General features: G+C 40.1%; 1 protein-coding gene across 2 annotated transcripts in view; it reads right to left on the reverse strand.

Moving 5' to 3' along the window:
- Positions 1-352: 352 nt before the first annotated feature.
- FAM114A1 (family with sequence similarity 114 member A1) overlaps positions 353-21,948 on the reverse strand; it is an 82,270-nt gene continuing 60,674 nt past the window's right edge. The window contains exons 10-15 of one of the 2 annotated variants that reach the window (XM_049886355.1): positions 14,040-14,131; positions 11,867-12,028; positions 10,889-11,028; positions 10,143-10,215; positions 6,001-6,054; positions 353-3,511 (exon numbers count right to left, since the gene is read on the reverse strand). In XM_049886355.1, coding sequence (XP_049742312.1) covers positions 3,410-3,511; positions 6,001-6,054; positions 10,143-10,215; positions 10,889-11,028; positions 11,867-12,028; positions 14,040-14,131 — 623 coding nt within the window. In that variant the 3' untranslated portion in view covers positions 353-3,409. The remainder of the gene's footprint in view (positions 3,512-6,000; positions 6,055-10,142; positions 10,216-10,888; positions 11,029-11,866; positions 12,029-14,039; positions 14,132-21,948) is intronic. The other variant, XM_049886356.1, reaches the window with a different exon arrangement.

The following is a 21,948-nucleotide window of genomic DNA, read 5'->3' on the forward strand; positions in this document are numbered from 1 at the left end:
ACATACAGAAAATGAACATAAATTTCAATAAGTTACGAGATATTTAGAAAAACAAATGGTTAACCACATGATTTTTTTCTTTACACGAAGAATAGCTAGTCTGAATCGATTCCTGTGGCGTTTTGAATTCTAATCCCCTACAATACCTGAGCAAAACTGCAGCTCTAAAATGGATAAGATCATTTTCAATATGATCTCTTTTAATGACCCTTTACAAACAGTAACTTAAGAAACCAACTTGAAGCCTGAGCTTGAATATATAAATTCAATGCACACTTAAGAGGAAGATCAAAGGACAATTTTTATACAGCAAAAACTTAGCTTGACTGTGAAGAAAAATTGCTTTTTTATAAAATTAAATACCATTTTATGTCATGTATTATGTTCCACCCCAGCTCTTCAGCAGATACTCCAAAAATATACACATATTTTTAAGTTAAGGAGAAATAACATGCTATCTCAGATTTTTGTTAAATTGTTTCTGGAGATGATATGTCCTAGACCTCTGGGATAGCTATGATCAGAATCTGTCTGCTTTTGTTTCTGACCCAGGCCCAACATGGCCAGCCTGTAGAGACAGGTGTCTTCGGAGATATACGAGCACCTCGGGGCAGCTAGCTTCTAAAAAAGCGCAAGAAAATTTCTGGGTTCAGGCCTCTACTTTATATTTAGCACTTTCCTTTAGCCTGCCCAAGGCTAGTGCTTCTTCCATCCCCTTTCAGCTCTGCAGCTGAAGTCCACAGTTCCTTAGTTGGTGTTGAGGAGGCAGCTACAGCATCCCAGTTCACTTCTGCCACAGCCTCAGCTAGTCTCATTATTCATTTAGCCGTGAAATTGTTGTACTGCCCAGAGTGAGACTCGGAAGAAAACAGAGACTTTGTTTTCAGTGGGATAGAATATTTAAGCTTAGGCCTCTGCTTCAAGATTTGGGACTTAATTCTGCCCTTTAGATCTGTATATATCAATACGGAAGAGCAATTTTTCTTGAACATATTTTATTTTGCAATATGCTTTTGAGACTTTTTATTTAATAAGGCACAAACACAGGCCCACATTTGTTATTTAGACCATAACTTATTTTGCACTTGGAGTAAGAAAAAAAAAAAAACTGACATGCCTGTTCAGGGTAATTGCATACAGTGAAATAAATCCAATTTATATAAAGGATTATTGAAGGAATACAAAACTTTCCATGTAAACCTGCTAAATCGTTCGTTCAGTAACTGCTTGACATTTGCCCAGATCTGGATTTGATGCTTAGCCAGGGTTTAAAGTAAAAAAAAAGAAGCAACTATTTAAAAGTGATAGAGAAAAACGGTATTGAAAGATAATAACTGATGGGTAGCTGTATTTTAAATGATTATTTTCTCTTAATAAATGCAGTTCATAGACTTTGCAGTTATGTCTTCATCTGCCTACACTGATGACCCAAAAACCCAAACCTGTTGCTGCCAAGTTGGTTCTGACTCATAGCGACCCCAAAGGACAGAACAGAACTGCCCCATAGGGTTTCCAAGGAGTGGCTGGTGGATTTGAACTGCTGACCTTTTGGTTAGCAGATGAACTCTTAACCATTGTGCCACCAGGGCTCCCTATCTTGATATTCTATCATTAATAGATAGGTAAATGTAACGTAATGTAAAAAAGTCACTTGGTACCAAATATGTGTATTAAGTCTGGGAATCCAATCTAGCTCCTTTGAAAATTGTTTCTTTTTTATATTTCTAGTGAACGCCTATAAATCCATCTGATGCTAAAAAATCTGCTGGGAAGAAACTGGAAATCTAAATCCCTTCCCATGTTTTACACATAAAAAGGCTTAAAATGTATGAAGAGTAAATGCAACATTTTTATCAATTAATCTTTTTTTTTTTTTTTTAGACTCAGTAACAGAATCATCTCAGGCAATCAAAAAGGGAATAGAAAAAAAGCACATCTTTAATTGATTCCTCGGAGAAATTTTTTTTTTTTCCCCCAGATTGTAAATGAATTGTTCATTTTGTTTTCTATTTAGCTGTTTTAGGACATATATACTAGACAAATGAAATGCTAATAAGAAGTAAGATGATATTAAAACATCTCTACTTTGCCTGCATGGAACAAAAGCAGTGGACTCCATCAGGGGAATAAAAGCAAATGTGAATAAGAGATTCTTAGCCTTGCAAAGTTACAGGCTTCATTTGCCCTGGAGAGAGTCCCTGGACAAACATCCTGTGACAGTGCCTGCAGGGCTCTTGATAGCGCTCGGAAACAGAACCCCCACCTGGAACGAACGCATGGAGCTGGGGGGTGGAAGTGCCATTGACAAAGCCCCTCCTCGCTGCGGCCTGCCACGGATCAACAGGCCAGCTAGTCAACCCCACACATCAGTATTTTTTCTGCCCTTTAGAAGCGGTGCTGGTATTTGCCACTGGCAAGTGTGATCTGTATATTAATGGAACACCATTTATTTTTATGACTCAACATGCCTGTTAGCAGATTTTTAAATTCAGTCCTATGATTCTGCTGTGTTGAAATTTCTTTAATTTTCTATTTGAATACTTCTAAGCTGTGTAATTATGACCTCATGTGCTCATGACCATAACAAATCAATTTTAAAATACTCTAACATTAAATATATATATATATATATATTTACCCCATGTATAAAGTTTGGGATAAAAAAAATTAAAGAAATGCAGAAAAATAAAATAAATTGAAGGATAGAACATTAAAAACCACTACTTTACCTTGCTCTTCAAAGTTTTCAAGGTTTAGAAAATTTATTGCTATTTTTAGACATTTTAAGAATTACTATACACTTTCTTTCAGAATATCTGGCTGTACTAGGTGATCACACTCCTGTATGGTAAGGACACAGTAGGTGCTCAATAAATGCTTGTTGAGAGAATGAACGACTATAAAGAGTCTATGACCATAAAGGCTATGTTCCTCTTTTACCGTAATAGGTAAAATCTCTAAGTAGTGTTATCTTTGCCCTGACATTTATGTAACAAAACAAAGTTCAATATAAGAACTGATTTAAAATAATACAATAACAATGGGAAATCTAAAGATTAAAAAAAAAAAATCTAAGATCTACCCAAGAATTTCTAAACATACCATGCTTTGCCAGAAAAATGGAAATTAATATTTGTCAGTGAATTGCAGATTAAAGGAAATACTCAATACAAGCTGTGTAAGTTTAAATTAACATAAAGAAAACACAATTATTGGTTAAAAAAAAAACCATATACATTAAGAGAAATGATAACTCTCTTTAAACTTATTCTCAATACTGTCCGTGCAAAATTGCTTGAAGTGTCCTCAAACGGGCCTCTAGCCAGACGCTTAATAAACCTCCCCTCAAACGGCATACATTGAAGCTACATGGCCTCCATTTCCTTTAACCAGATGGGGTCAGGCATGGTCACGGCTGTGATTTCAAACAGCTGGTCTGGATATGGGAAACCTGCAGAATGGGCAGCAGCAGCTGGAAGGCGTCCTGTATGTACGTCGTGCTATTACAGCCCTGGTGAGAGGGAAAGAATGGGTTTGATCTTAACAATTCTTCCAATGTGATAATTTTCCTTTTTCTCAAACCTCACAATATTTGATTATATGTTCCTGGTCACATTGGTGTTTAAAGCAAATGTAAACACATTCCTTTGGATGGGGCTGATCCAGATCTTAATTATCTATATTAACAGAATTCATTCATTCCAAATGAGGCAAGTCATTTCCACGGACGTTTAGGGTAGACTGATGTACTTATACTTGTCACCCAATATGCCCAATCCTACCTATCCTTTTCCCAGATCAATGGCTGATTTTTTGGAAGCAGATTGCCAGGCCTTTCTTCCAAGGTGCCTCTGGGTAGATTCAAACTTCTAAACTTTCAATTAGTAGCCAACTGCTTAACCATTTATACCACCCAGGGATTTCAAAACCAAATCAGTTGTTGTCAATCAATTCCTACTCATGGCAATCCCATTTGTTTCAGAGAACTGTGCTCCATAGGGTTTCTAATGGCTATGACTTTTTGGAAGCAGATCACCAGGCCTTTCTTCCAAGGCACCTGTGGGTAGATTCAAATTGCCAACCTTTTGGTTAGCAGCCAAGCGCTTAACCATTCGTGCCACCCAGGGACTCCTACAGGAAGCCCTCCAGATTGGAAGTTTTGTAATTTCCAGTTTTTGCAATTCACAGCTACTTTAGACAACTAGGGAGTCCTAGAGGCACAGTGGTTAAGAGCTCACGCTGCTAACCAAAAAGCCATTAGTTCGAATCTACCACCCACTTTTTGGAAACTCTATGGAGCAGTTTTACTCTGTCCTATAGGGTCACTGGAAATCCTGGTGGCGTAGTGGTTAAAAGTTTGGCTGCTAATCAAAAGGTCAGCAGTCAAATCCACCAACCACTCCTTGGAAACCCTGTGGGGCAGTTCTACTCTGTCCTATAGGGTCACTATGAGTTGGAATCAACTTGATGGAAATGGGTTTGGTTTGGTTAGACAACTAGGGTCAAATCCGGCTTGTTAACACCTTGTGGCTTTAGCTAGGTGCCTTGTGTTTACCGATGTGCCAATTTCTCATAGTTTGGCCCCTAATGGAAGATTTTTCTCCACCTACCACAGGTAGAACACAGTGCCCATGACTCAAGAATGAGGACTCCTGGCTCTTTTCTTCTGTCGTACATCGCTGCTTCTGTTGAAGGCACGGTGGATGGGGGAGTTTCATACTCATTCAGCTGATGCTACAAAGTCCTGGCAAGTCATGGAGTGTGTGGTCACAGAGGATGTGTATCCATCTGGTCACTTAACAAGCAGAGGCTAATATTTTTATCATTTTTGCCAGTCTGGTATTTTGTTGGAGCCCTGGTGGCGCAGTGGTTAAGAGTTCAGCTGTTAACCAAAAGGCCGGCAGTTCGAATCTACCAGCCACTCCTTGGAAACCCTAGGGGCAGTTCTACTCTGTCCTACACAGTCACTATGAGTTGAAATCGACTTGATGGCAAAGGGTTTGGTTTGGTTTTTTGTTGGTGTTTTGTTGTTGTTAGGTGTTGTTGAGTCGATTTTTGACTCATAGTGATTCTATTTGACAGAGTAGAACTGTCCCACAGGTTTTTCTAGGCTGCAATCTTTGTGAAAGCAGATCACCAGATCTTTCTCCCATGGAGTCACTGGGTGGGTTCGAACCACCAACTTTTCTGTCAGCCACTGAGTACTTAACCGTTGCTCCATCAGGGCTCCTTGTCTGGTGCTTGTTGTTGTTGGTTGCTGTGGAATCAGTTCCGACTTATAGCAACCCTACAGGACAGAGCAGAATTACCCCATAGGGTTTCCAAAGAGGGGCTGGTGGATTTGAACTGCGACTGTTTGGTTAGCAGCGGAGCTCTTAACCATTATGCCATCTGGTACTTAAAAAAAACCAAAACCAAGCCCATTGCCGTCAAGTCAATTCTGACTCATAGCGATCCTATAGGACAGAGTAGAACTGCCCCACACGGTTTCCAAGGAAAGCCTGGATTCAAACTGCTGACCCTTTGGTTAGTGGCTGTAGCTCTTAACCACTATGCCACCTGGTGCTTAAAAACAAAAAAAAAAATTTTCTTTTTAAGCACCAGGTGGCATAGTATCAAAGGTTATTGTCAATGGATGGGAGTGCCCATTTTTACATAAAATCACCATCCAGCAATAACCCCTCATCGCAGCCAATGCTCACAGTGTTAAATCTGGTGTCAAATTTGGCCACAGAGATCTGTTTCTACCACAGGAAATGGTGACAGAAATAACTTGCAAACTTAGCGTTTCTCTTTATAACCAGGATTTCTTGAAAATTAGGTATTGTTGCTTCATTGGCGGGTTTACAGCTGGTTGAGCTGCACAAATGTACTCAGAAGAGACTGTTGATGATAAGATTTAGAATTGCAATAACATTTGCTGCCTGGGAGAAAGACAAGAAAATGCAGCTCTAGCATTTGCTTTGATTTAGGAGCACTTTCTCTCTGGGGGCCACTTACCTCTAACAATACGCTATTGATCATGGGGTTAAGGGCCTCAGCCTTCTTGTTGCTCTGTGGAATCAAAAATATGAAGTTGATAGATTAGGCGTTCATACTACAAGGGTTGCCACGTAAAATGTAATACACTTGCTTTGTTGAGGAATCTTGTGTAGAGGAAGGAGAGGAGAAACTGGTCTGCTTACTGTAGACCGGGCTGTTTTTGGTGCTTCCTTTAGGTATGTGGTTTCACTCAATTTCTACAGAAATCCTAGGATTTCTGCACGAAGTCAATACCATTATAACCCCCAATTTAAAGACGATAAAATAGGGGTCACGAAGGTTGAGTAACTGGTTTAAGGTCACACAGCTAGAAACTTAAGTTCAGATCTTTTGAACCTTGAAAGTAGGCACCAGGTCCTGAATTAGGGTAAGGGAAGTGAGGCTGAGTTATGTAAGTGCAGGGTTGGATTCTGTCCTTAGTTAAAATTTGCCATTTTATCAAAGATTTTTTTTTCTGCATTCATTTTGAATTTTTGAAATACTGCATTAAAATGTTATCTATCTTGATTGCTGAGTTTTTTTTTTTTTTTTGGTGCTCCTGAGGCAAGTCCCCCACTTGCCTTACCCTAGTCTCAGTCTTAGTCTGTAATTTTTTTCTTTTAAATGCACATATAAGCACTTGGTTATGTTTTCCAGATTACCAGCAAAATTAAATGTTTTGTAGATCCCAGTCTGACAAACACAAATATATATATAAATCACAGAGTACAGAGCCTGGTATGAAGTAGGGGCTCAAAAAGTGACAGCTAGTGTTACTATCGTTACAGCTACAGCGAAACTTGTGCGAGTTGGAACTTCACAGGACTGCCTTGTTTTTCTGGGCTGGGTCTTGCGAGATTTCCGCCTTTGACAGGGTGTAGTCTTACCACTTTTCTATTGCTAGTTTTAGGGGAAAATATTTGAGTTTTCCCTCTCTGATAGGTTTCTGCCTTACACAGATTCTGGCTTTCAGAGGTTTTATTTTTGCTATTGGTCTAGCAATCAATAGTCTTCTCCACATAAAATGTTCAATCTACTCTTAGACTATCAATCATTAAAAGGACTGGGGAGAGAGAGAGCAATCTTAATAGGTTGGGTTGCCTTACTGTACCTAGAAGAATTTATGGTAAACAAAAGTATATCAATTAAATAGATCTTTGCAGAACAGCCTGCTTTTACTGACATTGCTCTCCTGAGGGTGAAGTAATGTCTTACTAGGACAACCACAATGGAGTCTTGGGAAAAAACTCTTTAAAAATCCAGTCATTTTAGTAAGTAACCAGAAAATCCATTACGGTATTTGCTTTTATGTTTATTTGATTATCAACAAATGCCTAAAATATAATCAAAATGAGGGCAATAAAATGACATTGGTTTTCAGAATCAATGAGATGTGCAAGCAATTTAAATGTAGTCTGGAGAGCAATATACACTCATTAACGTCAAGTTATGAATAATGGCTGTTTGAGGGAACAGACTTGATGTAAATGATTCATCATAGCACGAGATCAAGGATACTGTCGTGGTGAGACGGTACTTCTTAATAAACTCTATCCTAGACTTAGATTTTTCGGTCTCCAAAATGACAACTTGTGTGCTCCTGAGTTGGAGTGCTCAAGCACGTGTACACGTGTGTATATACATGCGCATAAACTCAAAGACACACCATCTACATGAGCCTTGCTCCTGAGAGCGTGCATCAGGAACACTGACGTCACCTGGGAGCAAAATCTTAGTTCTCACCCCAGGCCTGCTGAATCAGAATCTGCATTTTAGCAAGATCTCCAGGTGACCAGGGCAATCACGAAGATGGCACAAGACTGGGCAATGTTTTGTTTTGTTACATGTAACGTCTCTATGAATTGGAGCCAACTTGACAGCAAATAACAACATACAGGTGGATCACTTGCACATTAAGGCTTGAAAAGCACCATGTTGGAACATGATGCATTAAAAGGAATGAAAAGTAACACCATGAATATTACTGTTATGGATTGGATTGTGCTCCCCCTCCCCACCCCAAAAAGAAAATATGTGTTAGGCAAACTCTTAACCACTGGACCACCAGAGCCCCCAAAATATGTGTTAGAATCCTAATAACCCCTATACATTTGGATGTAATTTTATTTGGGTAGAGGGTTTTCTGTGTTACATTAATGAGGTCATACCACTGTAGGGCGTGTCCTAACCCTAGTCACTTCTGAGTTACGAGGAGCAGCAGAGACACAGAGATAAGAAAGCACAAATGGGCAAGACAGATGCCATGTGAAGATCACCAAGGAAACGAGGATCAGTGGCTATAGAAGCTGAAAGAGACAAGGACCTTCCCCCAGAGCTAACAGAGAGAGCCTTCCCATAGAGCTGGTGCCTGAATTCAGACTTTTAGCCTCGTCATCTGTAAGAAAATCAGTTTCTCTTCTTTAAAGCTGCCCACTTGTGGTATTTCTGTCTCAGCAGCACGAGGAAACTATGACAATTACTCACTAATGTAGATAAATTAATGTTTAATGTGAATCACATAAAACATATACACCTTCATTACTAGACAACCCTAAAGAACCAGAGAGTTGGTTATTTGTCTGATGAGTCCGATGGGTAGCGAACTGGGGATTAATAGGAGGTCAATGGAGGGGCCTGGATGAATCAGCTAAGAAGGCCTCTGGGCCTCGATTTCCTCACTTAGTGAATGTGGAAAGAGTGAGGAGAAGGTACAGTAGAGCCTCGGGAACCCAAGCCAATGAGGCCACTCCATCCTGATTAAGACTTCTTACCTCCCTGCCAACCTTGCATCTCCACCAAAGTCCATGGGTTTCAGTTAGCCTAGACAACACTGAGCACACAAATGGATTTTATTGAACGTCTTATCAACAAGCAGGTATAAACATTGCTGTTTTACAAAATAGGCGAAGCAAACCAGGTTCCTTCACAGCAGAATGAATAGGTGGTGTATCGTTCACCCTTCATTAATCGGGTCATTTAGAGATGTGTAAGAGACAGGCATCTCTTGGGGTGACAGCTAGGTTCACAATCATTTCCTACTTTTTTGAGAACTACCTTTGGCCTTGAGAGGGGGGTGCACCCTGGCAACCAGGTCTGCATAATGTGACCCTGCCTTTAGTCATTATCCAGGTAGACACCTGCCCCACGCTGATGAGCCATGCAAACTTTCTCATCCAGGGACCCAGAATTTTCAGTGGAGAGATATAGGGTCTGGGGATTGATGCAGTTGAGTCACATCGATAGCAGTACTTTAGAGAGAGGGCCCATGATCTCTGGGGCTGGGTTCCCAGAACTGCATACGTTGCTCCTTTCTGAACCCCAGTGGGTTAGCATTCTCTGGGACTCTCCTCTGCCTTTAATAAAGCTCCCTGTCTGTCTAAATAATTTAGAGCTTGTTTCTGTTACTTGCAACCAAAATTAAACAAAAACCCAGCCTAAGTAAAACCTGCTTTATTTTATGGAAAGAGTCATCACTCTGCAGCAGGGCCTTTAAAAAAAGGTAGAAAGGCTAAAAGGAAACATTTTCCACTTGTCTTCTCTGACTCCACTAAGATGGAATTATATAATGTGACTGATTTCTAAAGAAAATAACCAGAAGCCACACTTCCAAATGAACGCTGAACCTTTCAGAGTTGTTACCTTGAGAAAAGAAACACTTATGCCAATTGGTAAAATGTTCTCTTTTGGTTAAAGTTGAGATATGACAATTAAGCAAAGAAACTTGTTATCTTGTGTGGCTTATAAAATAGGCTCTGGGGGCAATAGTGAATGAGAATATTCTAAAGTAATTAGATATTGAAAAAAATAGAACCTTCACTTGGCACTTGTTTTTCCCCCAAATAAAGAAAATGAAACCCAGAGAGGTTTGAAAACTCACCCAACCTCTCCTGTCTCTGAGAGACAGACCCAGGGCTAGAGCCCAGTCTGATGGAGCCATAAGCTGCCTGTCATTAGAGAAGGCACTCAGCCTGGTTTTAGTAAACATCACAGCAGAGCTTCCATTTTATGGAGCCATGAAAGAAGGCATTGATTCCTCTACTTCTCCTCACAGCCCCTCAGAGATCTACATCCCTTAAAAAAAGGTGAAAAAAAAAAAAAAAGAGTCAATATTATAATCTTACCCCAAGAGCAGTTAAAGAATTTGTAAACTTCTTTGATAAAGAGGCCACTTCACTGCACATTGCAGTAGTTAATCTGAAATAAGAAAAAACAAAACAAAACAGGTATTTTGGGGTTTTCAACAAAGTAAAATAAATTAACTGGTATGACAATTACCGATATTAACATGGGCTTACAGTTAAAAGAACGGTACAGGAGTTCAAAGGTGCTCTACAGAAATGTGCAACCGGACAGTTTTCAATGATCTTCAATGATTCACAATCACAGCTTAATCTAATCCTGGTTTCTCTTCCGGTTTAAGTAAAAAAGAATCATCTAACTCGCCTGATCTCTGTTTTTGGAATTGAAATCGTATGCAGGATGAATACAAGGCTTGAGCTCTACTCGTATAGGTGCATAAACTCTTGCCAGGTGGCTTTCCTCCAACTCTGTCATTTTTTTAAATAAAAGTGAATGTTCAGTGAGGCACTATGTTAAGTACACTGTACTGTGTCTTACTTCAAATCTGTTCGTAAACAATTCCTGGAAGAAGTTAAGAAGCAGTTAATTCTTCTTTTTGCTAACATAACGTATTTCTTAAGAAAGTCCTTATCTCTTAAAATGACCGTATAATGACGGAACTGGTTGAGTTGAAACTCGAATCTTGTGTGTGTTTGTGTGTGTATGTGTGTAGAAAAAAATATACAGATAGATTCAAATGGCATATATATATAAAACTGGAAAAGTAAGAGCTGGAAGTAACATTTACTTTATCAGGACTTTTGCTTGGTCCTGAGCTGGTTTTTCCTCTTCTTGTCCGTGAAGAATTAATTCTGCTACTTTATGAAGCTGCTCGATACAGCGCGCTGTGACTTCTGCCAGACTTTCAATGCACAGCATGTACACTTCCTAAAATGAAGAAATACAAGTGCGAAAATGACCCACTAGGCAGATGCTTTTTTTGGAAAATGCTGTGACATTAAAAAATGACGTAATTCTTGAAAAAAAAAAAAAATGTGACATGAAAAAGTTTACCCGAAGATTATGGGAGTGTCTAAGACTTTCTAAGTGGAAACGGTGCCATTGAATGGAAGCCCCATCAGGGCCCCAGGTATGTCATGAGCCTTGTTCACAGCTGCCTCCCCCAGAACCTGGAGCAATGATGGGCCCCCAGCAGGCAGGCGTTCACACACGCATGTGGAAGAGATGCTGAGTTGAGCAGACCTCAACAGAAACTTTTTCTTAGAGTGATCTAATTTAACAAGTTACTTTCTCTAAAATTAAAATTCAATGTAAGATGAAGTTATTGCAAACTCCTTTTTTGAATACAGGCAGGATATAAATTATGCACATATAAATTTATTAAACTACAGAATAAAAGCTACGGGAATGAAAAATTTTAAAAAATGCTTCAATTATCTCATTAGTTATAGGGCATAAAGATATTTTATAGTAACAAATTTGCATAGAAGATGGAACTTACCCTGAAGATAAATCATCTATGTTCTTAAAGATTTTTTTTTTCCTTTAAATTATAATCGTAAAGCTATGGAGAAATGCTACAGATTCTATGCTAATCCATGGACTGTCTTGATGAAGAAATTTTCGTGTTTATTACGTGACCACTCATACTTCTATAATAGGGAATGGAGTAAAAATAAAAACAAAATGGCCTCTCTTTGAAAATTAGGGTGTTAATAAAATTAACATTACTGGCCTACAGGTGGACAATCTAAATTTAATTTACCTCTACTGTCTTCATTTTCCTTTCTTCCTTTGTGTCTTCTTCAGGGTTTTCAGCCTTCTCTTCCTTTTCTTCTTCCTTGGTTCCCTCCTCTGGCTCTTTTGCCATATCTACTGACACCATGGTTTGATCTTCTTCCACCCAGTCATAAGCTTTTTTCATAGCCTGGAAACCACAGGCCAATCAAAGCAATACATTTACTGTAAAAATATGGAGACTAAGTAATTTCAACCCCAAGACTCAATTAAGCTGCCCTAAACCTTCAATGGTGGTTCTCTGTAGGTTCCTAGAATGGTGGGGGCAATTTCTGAACCTCCTTAAAAGAAGCCCTGTAAGGACCCCACATGGTGCAAATGATTTGCACTTGACTACTAAGCTGAAAGGTTGCTGGTTCCAACCCACCCACCAGGGCTGTGCAAGAAAGTCCTGGTGATCTGCTTCCATAAAGATTATGGCCAAGAAAACCCTCTGGAGCAATTCTACTTTGTAACTAATGGGGTCATCATGAGTCAGAATCAACTCTCTGGCAACTTCTTTTTTTTTTGTTTTAAATAAAGTAAGAAAAGGGACAAAATAGAAGGAAAGTATGGAGAAAACCACTGCGGGGCCTGAGGACTTTCTAAAAAGCATATTAAAATGATATTCTGATAAGAATAAAAATGACAGCCACACTGGAAGAAAGATCTATAGTATATTTTTCACTTTTCAGGACCAACTATAAAAGAATAACAGTACTTTTTAAATATAGGTTAGGAATTTTAGCGTTGGCCATTGTTAAAGCAAATTTCCTCATCTGCTGTGTCTCATGAAGCTCTTAATGTTTCATGAACCTAATAATGCATCACGCTGGGAAGATGAAGGATGGCTTGGCTGTTCTCGTATTTATGGCAGGTCTTCCAACCTCAAGGGAGGAGAAGAGAAGAGCTGTTGCAAAGAGCCTGGGCTGCTCTGTGACTAGCTTAATTTTATATGAATCTATGTGCACAGTTTAAGCAACCTGTGGCCGTAAAGATTATAGCTAAATTGTATAAGCAGAAACCACATCCCCCATCTCTTAGTCCCTGAATTTAAAAAGTACAGACTTGCCCAGAGTTTATCATTACAGTTGAAGCTGTTTGCTTAAGGGACAGCTGTTTCTGAGCTTATGCTAAACTCAATACTCATTTTAAAGCAAAGTTTAAGATGTCAGAGTGCAGAATGGCAAAATTAACAGCAAGAAGGTTTCGGGGGAGAAAACCCTACAAAACTCTCCAGATCTGTCTGCAGGAAGGGAGGCCCTTGATGTGTCCTCTTTGAGGGGCAAAGGTTTACCCTAACTACATAAATAAAGCAGTGAAGTCTTGAAGCCACCACACACACCGTCCAAGCAGTGGCAGACTCCGTACGGAGATGAATGAGGCAATTTCCCACTGTGTTTGAGTCACCGACTTGCCAGAATCCGTGACCCCTACTGGAGATAAAGAAATTACTCATCTCTTCACCTCACTGCCTCATTCTGCCCTCTCCTCACCCACCTTGATTAGTGAGTGCCTGTGTAAACCACTGCCTAAAAAGAGGGGGGAAAAAAAGCCCACAAAGAAAACAAAAACACAGTTTTAAGCAATTAGGAATCAGTGTTCTCACTAAGAAACGCTACAGCAAGACCCTGTACTGCTTGCAAGACATACTGCAGTATTAAAGAAGAACCCAGACTATTACGCGAGAACGTTCTTTGACATGAAGCAGCACCAGCGTTTCAGGTTAGAGGAGACACGTAGGTTTCCTGGCTGATGTGCCTCGCCTTCTCCCAGATTCTGGCATGTCACTTTAAAGGGGGGAGGATTTGAAAAAGCTCTTCGGGTGATTATGCCGTCCTCTCCCCTCCCCCATCCTGAATATAACCACTGGTCTAACATAAAATCCTATTTTGCCCAGAGAAGGCAAGTGATTCGTTCGAGGTCACAAGGTAATTAGTAGTCAAGTTGCAACTAAAATGCAGACCTCATGACACAATGTAGCACCTTCTCCACCATCACATTTCACTGTGTGGCTTCAAGTCTTGCCAACCGTAAACTTCCTTCACTGTGCCATATGGGGTTCTGGGGTTTTTCCATTTCAGATGGCTCTCTGGACTTTTATAACTGAAAACTTTTTTTTTTTTTTTTAAAGCAAAAGTTTAGAATCAGATGGTGCTGACCTTATTGAGTTTGTCAGGTGTGGCTGCAACATGTATTTCAAAGAGAAGGTCTGTAAGCATGCTAGCAAATTCTTCTCCCCTTTCTTCTAAGCCTAGAAACAGAGAATGACAGGAGTAAGAAGTGTTGTTTAATTTTCATCCTTCAGAAGGTGGCAGCTCCCGCAACTTTACATTCTGTAGTGCGCGTCGACAGACTAGATGGAGTTACATTCTGCAGTCCATGTCGACAGACTAGATGGATGCTGCAGTGTGGCCTCCAGCTGCCGGGCAATGATGAGTTTTGCCCACTCGAGAATGCAACAATAAGGCAGCTGTGTGCTGGGTGAAGGGCTGCTGATGCCTTGCTGCTCCCAGCTCTAGCAACACCAGGGCAGGGACCTCCTCTGTCTTATTCATGGTGATAGGTGCTTAATAGCTATTTGTTGAAAGAATGACAGGATGAACAAATGAATGACCTTTCTCAGGCATGGGAGACCTGTATTTATGGATTAGAGTATTGTTACGGTTAGCATTGCAACCTAATGATACCCAGTGTGCCCTTTTCTGTCCACAGAGCTGCAGCACTGAGCAAACAGAATTAGTCCCAGTAGGTTGTACGCTATCTGATGTAACAACATTACATCTCTGGAGGAATTTCCCAAGGTTACCTTGGAGACCACTCTGGTCCTACAATATTTCTCAGTGATCTGTCTGTCCTCCAGACTGGAAGCTACATAAGGACAGTGATAATATTTGTTTTGCTCATTTCTGAATCTATAACATCTAACACTGCCTGGAACATAAAAACCTGTTACTGCCGAGTCAATTCTGACTCACAGCAACCCTATGGGACAGAGTAGAACTGCTCCATAGGATTTCCAAGGCTGTAATCTTTATGGAAACAGACTGCCACATCTATCTCCTGCAGAGTGGCTGGTGGATTTGAACTTCCGACCTTTCAGTTAGCAGCTGAGTGCTTAACCACTGTGCCACCAGGGGTCCTTCCTCAAACATAGCAGGTGCTAAACAAATATTTATTGAATAACAAAACTGATATCATTAGTGGGCAATAAAGAGATCTTTAAGAGCTATGCTCTCATTTTTCTCAGTATGCATAAACCAGTGCCATTTTTAAAGCTTTTGATAACAAATGCTAAAGAAATGAATTCCACAATGGATTTGCCAGTTTTGGGGAGAATAAAGGCATCATTAATCTGGTCTGATTATATGGTCTTAAAATATGATGAGAAAAAAAAAAAAAAAAGATTGACTTATGCCACTGGGTAAGGTAGTACCTTCAAGGAAGACTAAGCCATCTGAGAAATACTTTATTTAACACTTGTTTGGACATGCTGTTTTCTGTTTTACAGACCAAATGGTTAACCAGCAGCATGTGAAGGCAGCCAGAGTAATTTGTGGGTTTTTGTAAAACAACAACAACAACAACAACAAAAAACTTTGGCTTAAATCAGTATATTGTCATCTATAATTCATTATGTCCCTGGGTGGTACAAAACATGCAAGGCTGCTACCTGAAAGATTGGAGGTTCAAGTCTATCCAGAAGTGCCTTGGAAAAAAGCCTGGGATCTACTTCTGAAAAGTCAGTCACTAAAACCCTATGGAGCACAGTTCCAACATACACATGGGGTGAGCCATATGATGATATCTGGGGGAGAGCCTTCCAGACAGAGGCATAGCCAGCCCAATGGCCGGGAGGGAGTAGGCCTGGCAGGCTCAGGGAACAGCAAGGAGGACAGTGGAGCAGGAGCAGAGGGGGTGAGTGTGTGCATTGGGAGTGGAGAAAGAGATGACAGTCTTTGTTTACAATGAAGCAGATGCAAAAGTAAATCATTTTAACCTAAGGAGGGAAGTATTCTGTCGGACGGGTATCACAGCACCTAATCCAGTCCTCAGAGGCTTCCTGGAAGAGGTGACGTCTGAACAGAGCTGTCTTAGTTATCTAGTGCTGCTGCAACAGAAATGCCACAGGTGGGTGGCTTTAAAGAACAGAGATTTACTTTCTCTCAGTTTATAAGTCCAAACTCAGGGCACTGGCTCTAGGGGAAGGCTCTCTGTCCACTCTGGGAAAAAAGCCTTGTTTCAGCTTCTCTAGCCTGGTGTCCCTCAGCTCCTTGGTGAGCTCCAAGTGGCATCCATCTTTCCTCCATTTGTGCTTCCTTGCTAGTCCGTGTCTAATCTGCCTTTTTTTTTTTTTTATGTCTCAAAAGTCATTAGGTTTAAGACCCACCTTACACTGATATGGCCTCATTAACTTAACAAAGAAAATTCTATTCCAAGTAGTATTACCTCCACAGGTATACCAAAACCAAACCAATTGTGGTGGAGTCAATTCTGACTCATAGCATAGCGACAGCGTAGACCAGCCCCATAGGGTTTCCAAAGAGTGCCTGGTAGATTTGAACTGCTGACATTTTGATTAACAGCCAGGCTCGTAACCACTGCGCAACCAGAGCTCCTCCACAGGTACAGGGGTTAGGATTCCAACACATTTTTTTTTTGGGAGGGGAAAACAACTGAATCCATAGCACGCCTTCAAGAATGAGAAGGCATTAGCCACACAGAGACAGACACAGAGTTAGAGATAAAAAGAAAGAGAGGGTGATTGAGAGAGATTGAGATTCCGTCAAAAGCTGAGGTTCTTTTTGCTGCTAACCAAAAGGTCAACATTTTGAATCTACCAGCTGCTCCCTGGAGACCCTGTGGAGCAGTTCTACTCTGTCCTATAGAGTCGCTATGAGTCAGAGCTGACTCGATGGCAATAGGTTCGGTTTTGGTTTTGGACAGAAGTCTAGATCTAGATCTCATCCTCTCTAGGTCGGCATAGGGAGAAGGGAAGGACGGGGGCACATCCAGGCAGCATCCACGAGGTCTCAGTCCCAAACTGCCGCGTCCTTCTGCTTCTGTAGGAGGCTGTGTAGCAGAGCAGAAAGAGTCCTAGGCCGAGACTTGGAAGGCGTGACTCTACCCCAGCTGCTACCTTTAATGAGCCAGCCAGTCACACAGCTTCCTGACCTTCCACACCCTCCCCTCTGTGAATTCAGATTGGCAAAACCCACCCATCTCCTCCTCAGAGTTGTAAGGACCAAATCATACAACAAATGTGAAGTGTTCTGTAAACACTAAATTTTATGTAAATATATTGCTATGTGCTATGTAGATATAAATGTAGGGAGACTAAAAATGTTTGGGTGCAGTCAACACGAAATTAGAATGTAAGTATACTTTGTGTAGTGGCAGCTTTTAGATGTGCATTTAGTTATATAAAACAGAAAAAAAAAACAAGAACTTTCAGCAAAAACAAAACAAAACAGAGAGAAACAGTAGATAAATATAAATGATACAAAGATGTTGCAACAAAGAATACCTATTACTACAACTCTTGGTCTGTACATATGGCCAGGCAGATATTCACTAAGGCAATAAAAATAAAAAACAGCCTTTTTAAATCTCTTCACAACAGTGGTAAACCCAATTAGAGACCCATGACAGTGAGATAAAATTACACTCCACTGGCAAGACAAACATGCAAATCATGAGGTAATATTATTAAATGCAGAGGAGCTCGATATTAAATTTATCTAAAAACGACAGTTTATTACATTTTCTGAGACTACCAAATCATTTAGGAGGTAGGAGGTTTTTTAGCAGTGTAAGTGCTTACAAGGAAAAAAAAAAACTGATGAAAATGCGCTAATTTCTTGCAGAATTTTTGCTCTTAGATTGTCTGCTCATCCCCACTGATAAGAATCCTCTCTGTACCTTTTGGGTGATTCCCCAGCCTTTTTGAAGTTGTAACACTCTACCATAACTTGACAGATTTATGACAACCCCTTTATTCTTTTCTGCCAATTCTTTGTTAAACATTTGAATGACATTTATTAAATTATGTTAATTAAAATTAACAGTGCTTTGTTAATTTGGAGATACTCTTTGGGAAGATGAATATATTATGGAGAATATCAGGTTTTGTCACGTAAGGAGAGGCAAAGTTATCGTTTTTATTAGGCATGGTGTTCAAGGCTTTAATGTTTTTTGTCATATTCGAAATCCCAATTTACAGAAGCTCTATGCTAAGTCTTAGAAGGTTTGCACTCAACTACTAACCTAAAGGTTGGCAGTTCAAAATCATTCAGCAGTGCCATGGAAGAAAGGCCTGGTGATCTGCTTCTGTAAAGATTACAGCCAAAAAAACCCAGTGGAGCAGTTCTACTCTGTAATATATAGGGTCACCATGAGTCGGAATTGACTTGACGGCAATGGGTTGGGTTTAATCTAAGTCTAAGGGGTCCTTTGGCTAAAGAGTTTGGCTGTTAACCGAAAGGTAAGCAGTTCGAACCTGCCAGCGCTCTGCAGGAGAAAGATGTAACGGTCTGCTTCCCTAAAGATTTACAGTCTTGGAAACCCTATGGGGGCAGTTCTGCTCTGCTCTATAGGGTTGCTATGAGTCGGAATCCACCCAATAGCAATGGGTTAATCTAAGTCTGGAACACACCACATTTAGCTGCATTAGTCAAGTTTCCTCTCCAAGAAATTTCACTAGTTCACGAGGCAATACTGCTTCGACTTGCACTGGCAACAATATATCTTTGATGCTGGGGGAATTTGGGATCTTTCCTTTATCCTTTCTGAATGACACCCCCAAAAGGACTAGCTCAACAAGCATCATGTAACTTGAAGAGAAACTACCTGACTCTTTTCGTGATTGTTAGTCTGGCAAAGAGGCATCTATATTAGTTCATCTTGGGGCCACAATACTCATGGCATTACTCTGACAGCCTGTGTTTTAGCTCTTTCATTTAAAAACAAAGACAAGGCTGTCATCCTTTGTGACTTTTAAAGATAATTGTTCACACACACTGTTCCCAAAATATCTCTTTGATAAGCACCTCTTTCTGATTCAGTATAATTGATTTCTTCTATTCAGATGCAAAGAGCACGAATCTCATTAAACTGAAGGCACATAAGGTCAGTATATGGGGCTAAGGAGGGAAATGCTGTTTAACCGACAGCTTACAAATGCTTAGAATAATTTCGCCCTGAGCACGGAGGCTGAAATTTTGAACTCTTGTGCTCAAGCTTCCCTTAAATGTATGTAACCTGCTGGGGCACAGAACACTTCCAGAGATTTGACATTATGAATGTATTAACATTAGCATTACCTTGCATTATGGGTAATAACAACAAGTACAATAATCAGCAAGGGCTACAATTTATTGTACATTTACTATTTCCCAGGCATTGTGCTAGCATTTTTAATAACGGCAATAATAGCTAACTTTTTTTTTGAGCAGTTCTGTGTGCCAGGCACAGTAATAAATGTTTTTACATATATTATCTAATTTGATCCTTACAATAAAAAAAAACAAAAAACCCAGTGCCATTGATCCTTACAATAGCTCTTGGGAATATGCATTATTGTCTCCATTTCACAGATGAAGACACTAATTTTAGAAAGATTATGGGTAGTCCCTGACTTTACAATGGGGTTCCGTTTTGATGACGTTCCATTCCAATGACTTACAATTCTAAGTCAAATACCTCTTTTTCAATTTTCGTCATTATTATCTTTCATTATCAGTATCTTTATAAATACGATCTTAATTTGTCTTTGGGGGTTGGAAACATTACATATGAACAGACAGTATGTATGAACATCTGCTGAGTGAACATGTGACAGTGATAACATCAGCAGATTATGCACGGCAACACCATATGCAGTACAAACAAAATAGTCATAAATAAGAATACTTAACTCAGGGACTACTTGTATATAACTAGCCGAAGGCACACAGCAACTAAGTGGTGAAAGTGCTTCAAATGGGACCACTGAGATGGTCCCAGGAGTAGTCAGCCTTGTCCATGGTGGCTCAGCCTTTCAGCATGACGTGTATGAAACGACTGTGGTTGTGGGCTTAGTTTTGGCAACAGTAAGAAATCACTTTCCATGGTCATGTAGTTGTTGTTAGGTGCCGTCAAGTTGTTTTCAACTCATCGCGACCCCATAGGACAGAGCAGAACCGCCCCATAGGGTTTCCTAGGTGGTAATCCTTTTTTTTTTTTTTTAATATTTATAAATATATATATTGAACTTTAGATGAAGGTTTACAGAACAAGCTAGTTTCTCATCAAACAAGACACACATTGTTGTATGACACTGGTTAACAACCCCACGACATGTCAACACTCTCCCTTCTCAACCCTGGGTTCCCTATTAGCCTTCCTGTTCCCTCCAGCCTTCCAGTCCCTGTTCCAGGGCTGGTACGCCCCCTTAGTCTTGTTTTGTTCCATGGGCCTGTTCAATCTTTGGCTGAAGAGTGGCCTCATTACTGAGCTGAAAGAGTGTCTGGGGGCCATACTCTCAGGATTTTTCCAGCCTCTGTCAGGCCAGCAAGTCTGGTCTTTGAGTTAGAATTTTGTTCTACATTTTTCTCCTCTATTGTGATCCCTGTTAGAGCAATCAGTGTTGGTAGCTGGGCACCATCTGGTTGTACTGGGCTCAGTCTGGTGGAGGCTGTGGTAGATGCGGTCCATTAGTCCTTTGAACTAATCTTTCCCGTGTGTCTTTCGTTTTCTTCATTCTTCCTTGCTCCCAAAAGGGCGAGACCAGTGGAGTATCCTAGCTGGCGCTCACAGGCTTTTAACACCCCAGAAGCTACTCACCAAAGTAGAATGTAGAACATTTTCGTTATAAACTATGTTATGCCAACTGAGCTAGATGTTCCCTGAGACCATGGGCCCCACAGCCCCCGGCCCAACAATTTGGTCCCTCAGGGAGTTTGGATGAGTCTATGGAACTACTGTGGCCTTACCTTGTACAGGTTGTGCTGGCTTCCCCAGTATTGTGTACTGTCTTACCTTTCAGCAAAGTTACTGCTTATCTTTTGTCTATTAAGTGTTTTTCCATCACTGCATCCCCTTTCTCATAACCATCAAATATTGTTTCTTTTCATATGTAAGCCTTTTCATGAGTTTTTACAGTAGTCGTCTCATGCAATATTTGTCCTTTTGTGATTGACTTATTTCACTCAGCATAATGTCCTCCAGATGCATCCATGTTATGAGAAGCTTCACAGATCCATTGTTCTTTATTGTTGAGTTTATTGGTGTCATTTTGTAGTGTTTTTTTTTTTTGTGGTGCTACCATTGTCTTGGTTACTCTTACTCTCCTGTGTTGAGTTCCTTTTGTTTGTGGATTTCTTTTTCATTTGTTTCTGTAGATTTTGTTTTCATTGAGACTTTATGTTTTCTTTCTTTATTTTGATGAGTAGGTTTGTTAACTTTCTGTACGGTTACCTTGAAATTTACCCTTGTCTTCCTAGGTAATATGTTCTTATTAGTACTTGGCATTGCTTTGCCTTCCTCTCCATTAGAAAGGTCTATACCTATACCATTTATTCCCTCTTTTATTGTTCTGACATGGTTGTCATTTTCAGATTAACCTCTCTGGTTCCCTGTTGCAATTGTTTTGGTTTTGGACAGTCCTTGAGAGTTCATTTCCTAGGTTGGTATCTGGCTGGTACAATCTTGTGTACTAGATTCAGGCTGTGGTCTGATGTTGTTTGTTCTCAGACTAAAGGACTCCCTTTAATAATTCTTGTAAGTTGGGTTTTGTTTTTACATATTCCCTTAATTTCTGTTTATTTGGAAACGTCCTAATTTCATCATCATATTTGAATGAAAGTTATTCTTGGTTGGCAATTTCTTTCTTTCAAGGTTTTATATATATCACCCCATTGCCTTCTTGCCTGCATGGTTTCTGCTGAATAATCAGAGCTTAGTTTGATTGTTTCTCCTCTGTATGTGACTTTTTGTTTGTCTTTGTCTTTGGTTTTAGTGAGTGTGATTATAATATGCCTTGGTGATTTTCTTTTGGGGTCTATCCAATATGGGGATCGTTGAACTTCTTGG

This window comes from Elephas maximus, chromosome 5 (assembly GCF_024166365.1).
Source record: "Elephas maximus indicus isolate mEleMax1 chromosome 5, mEleMax1 primary haplotype, whole genome shotgun sequence".
In the NCBI taxonomy this organism is placed as follows: domain Eukaryota; kingdom Metazoa; phylum Chordata; class Mammalia; order Proboscidea; family Elephantidae; genus Elephas; species Elephas maximus.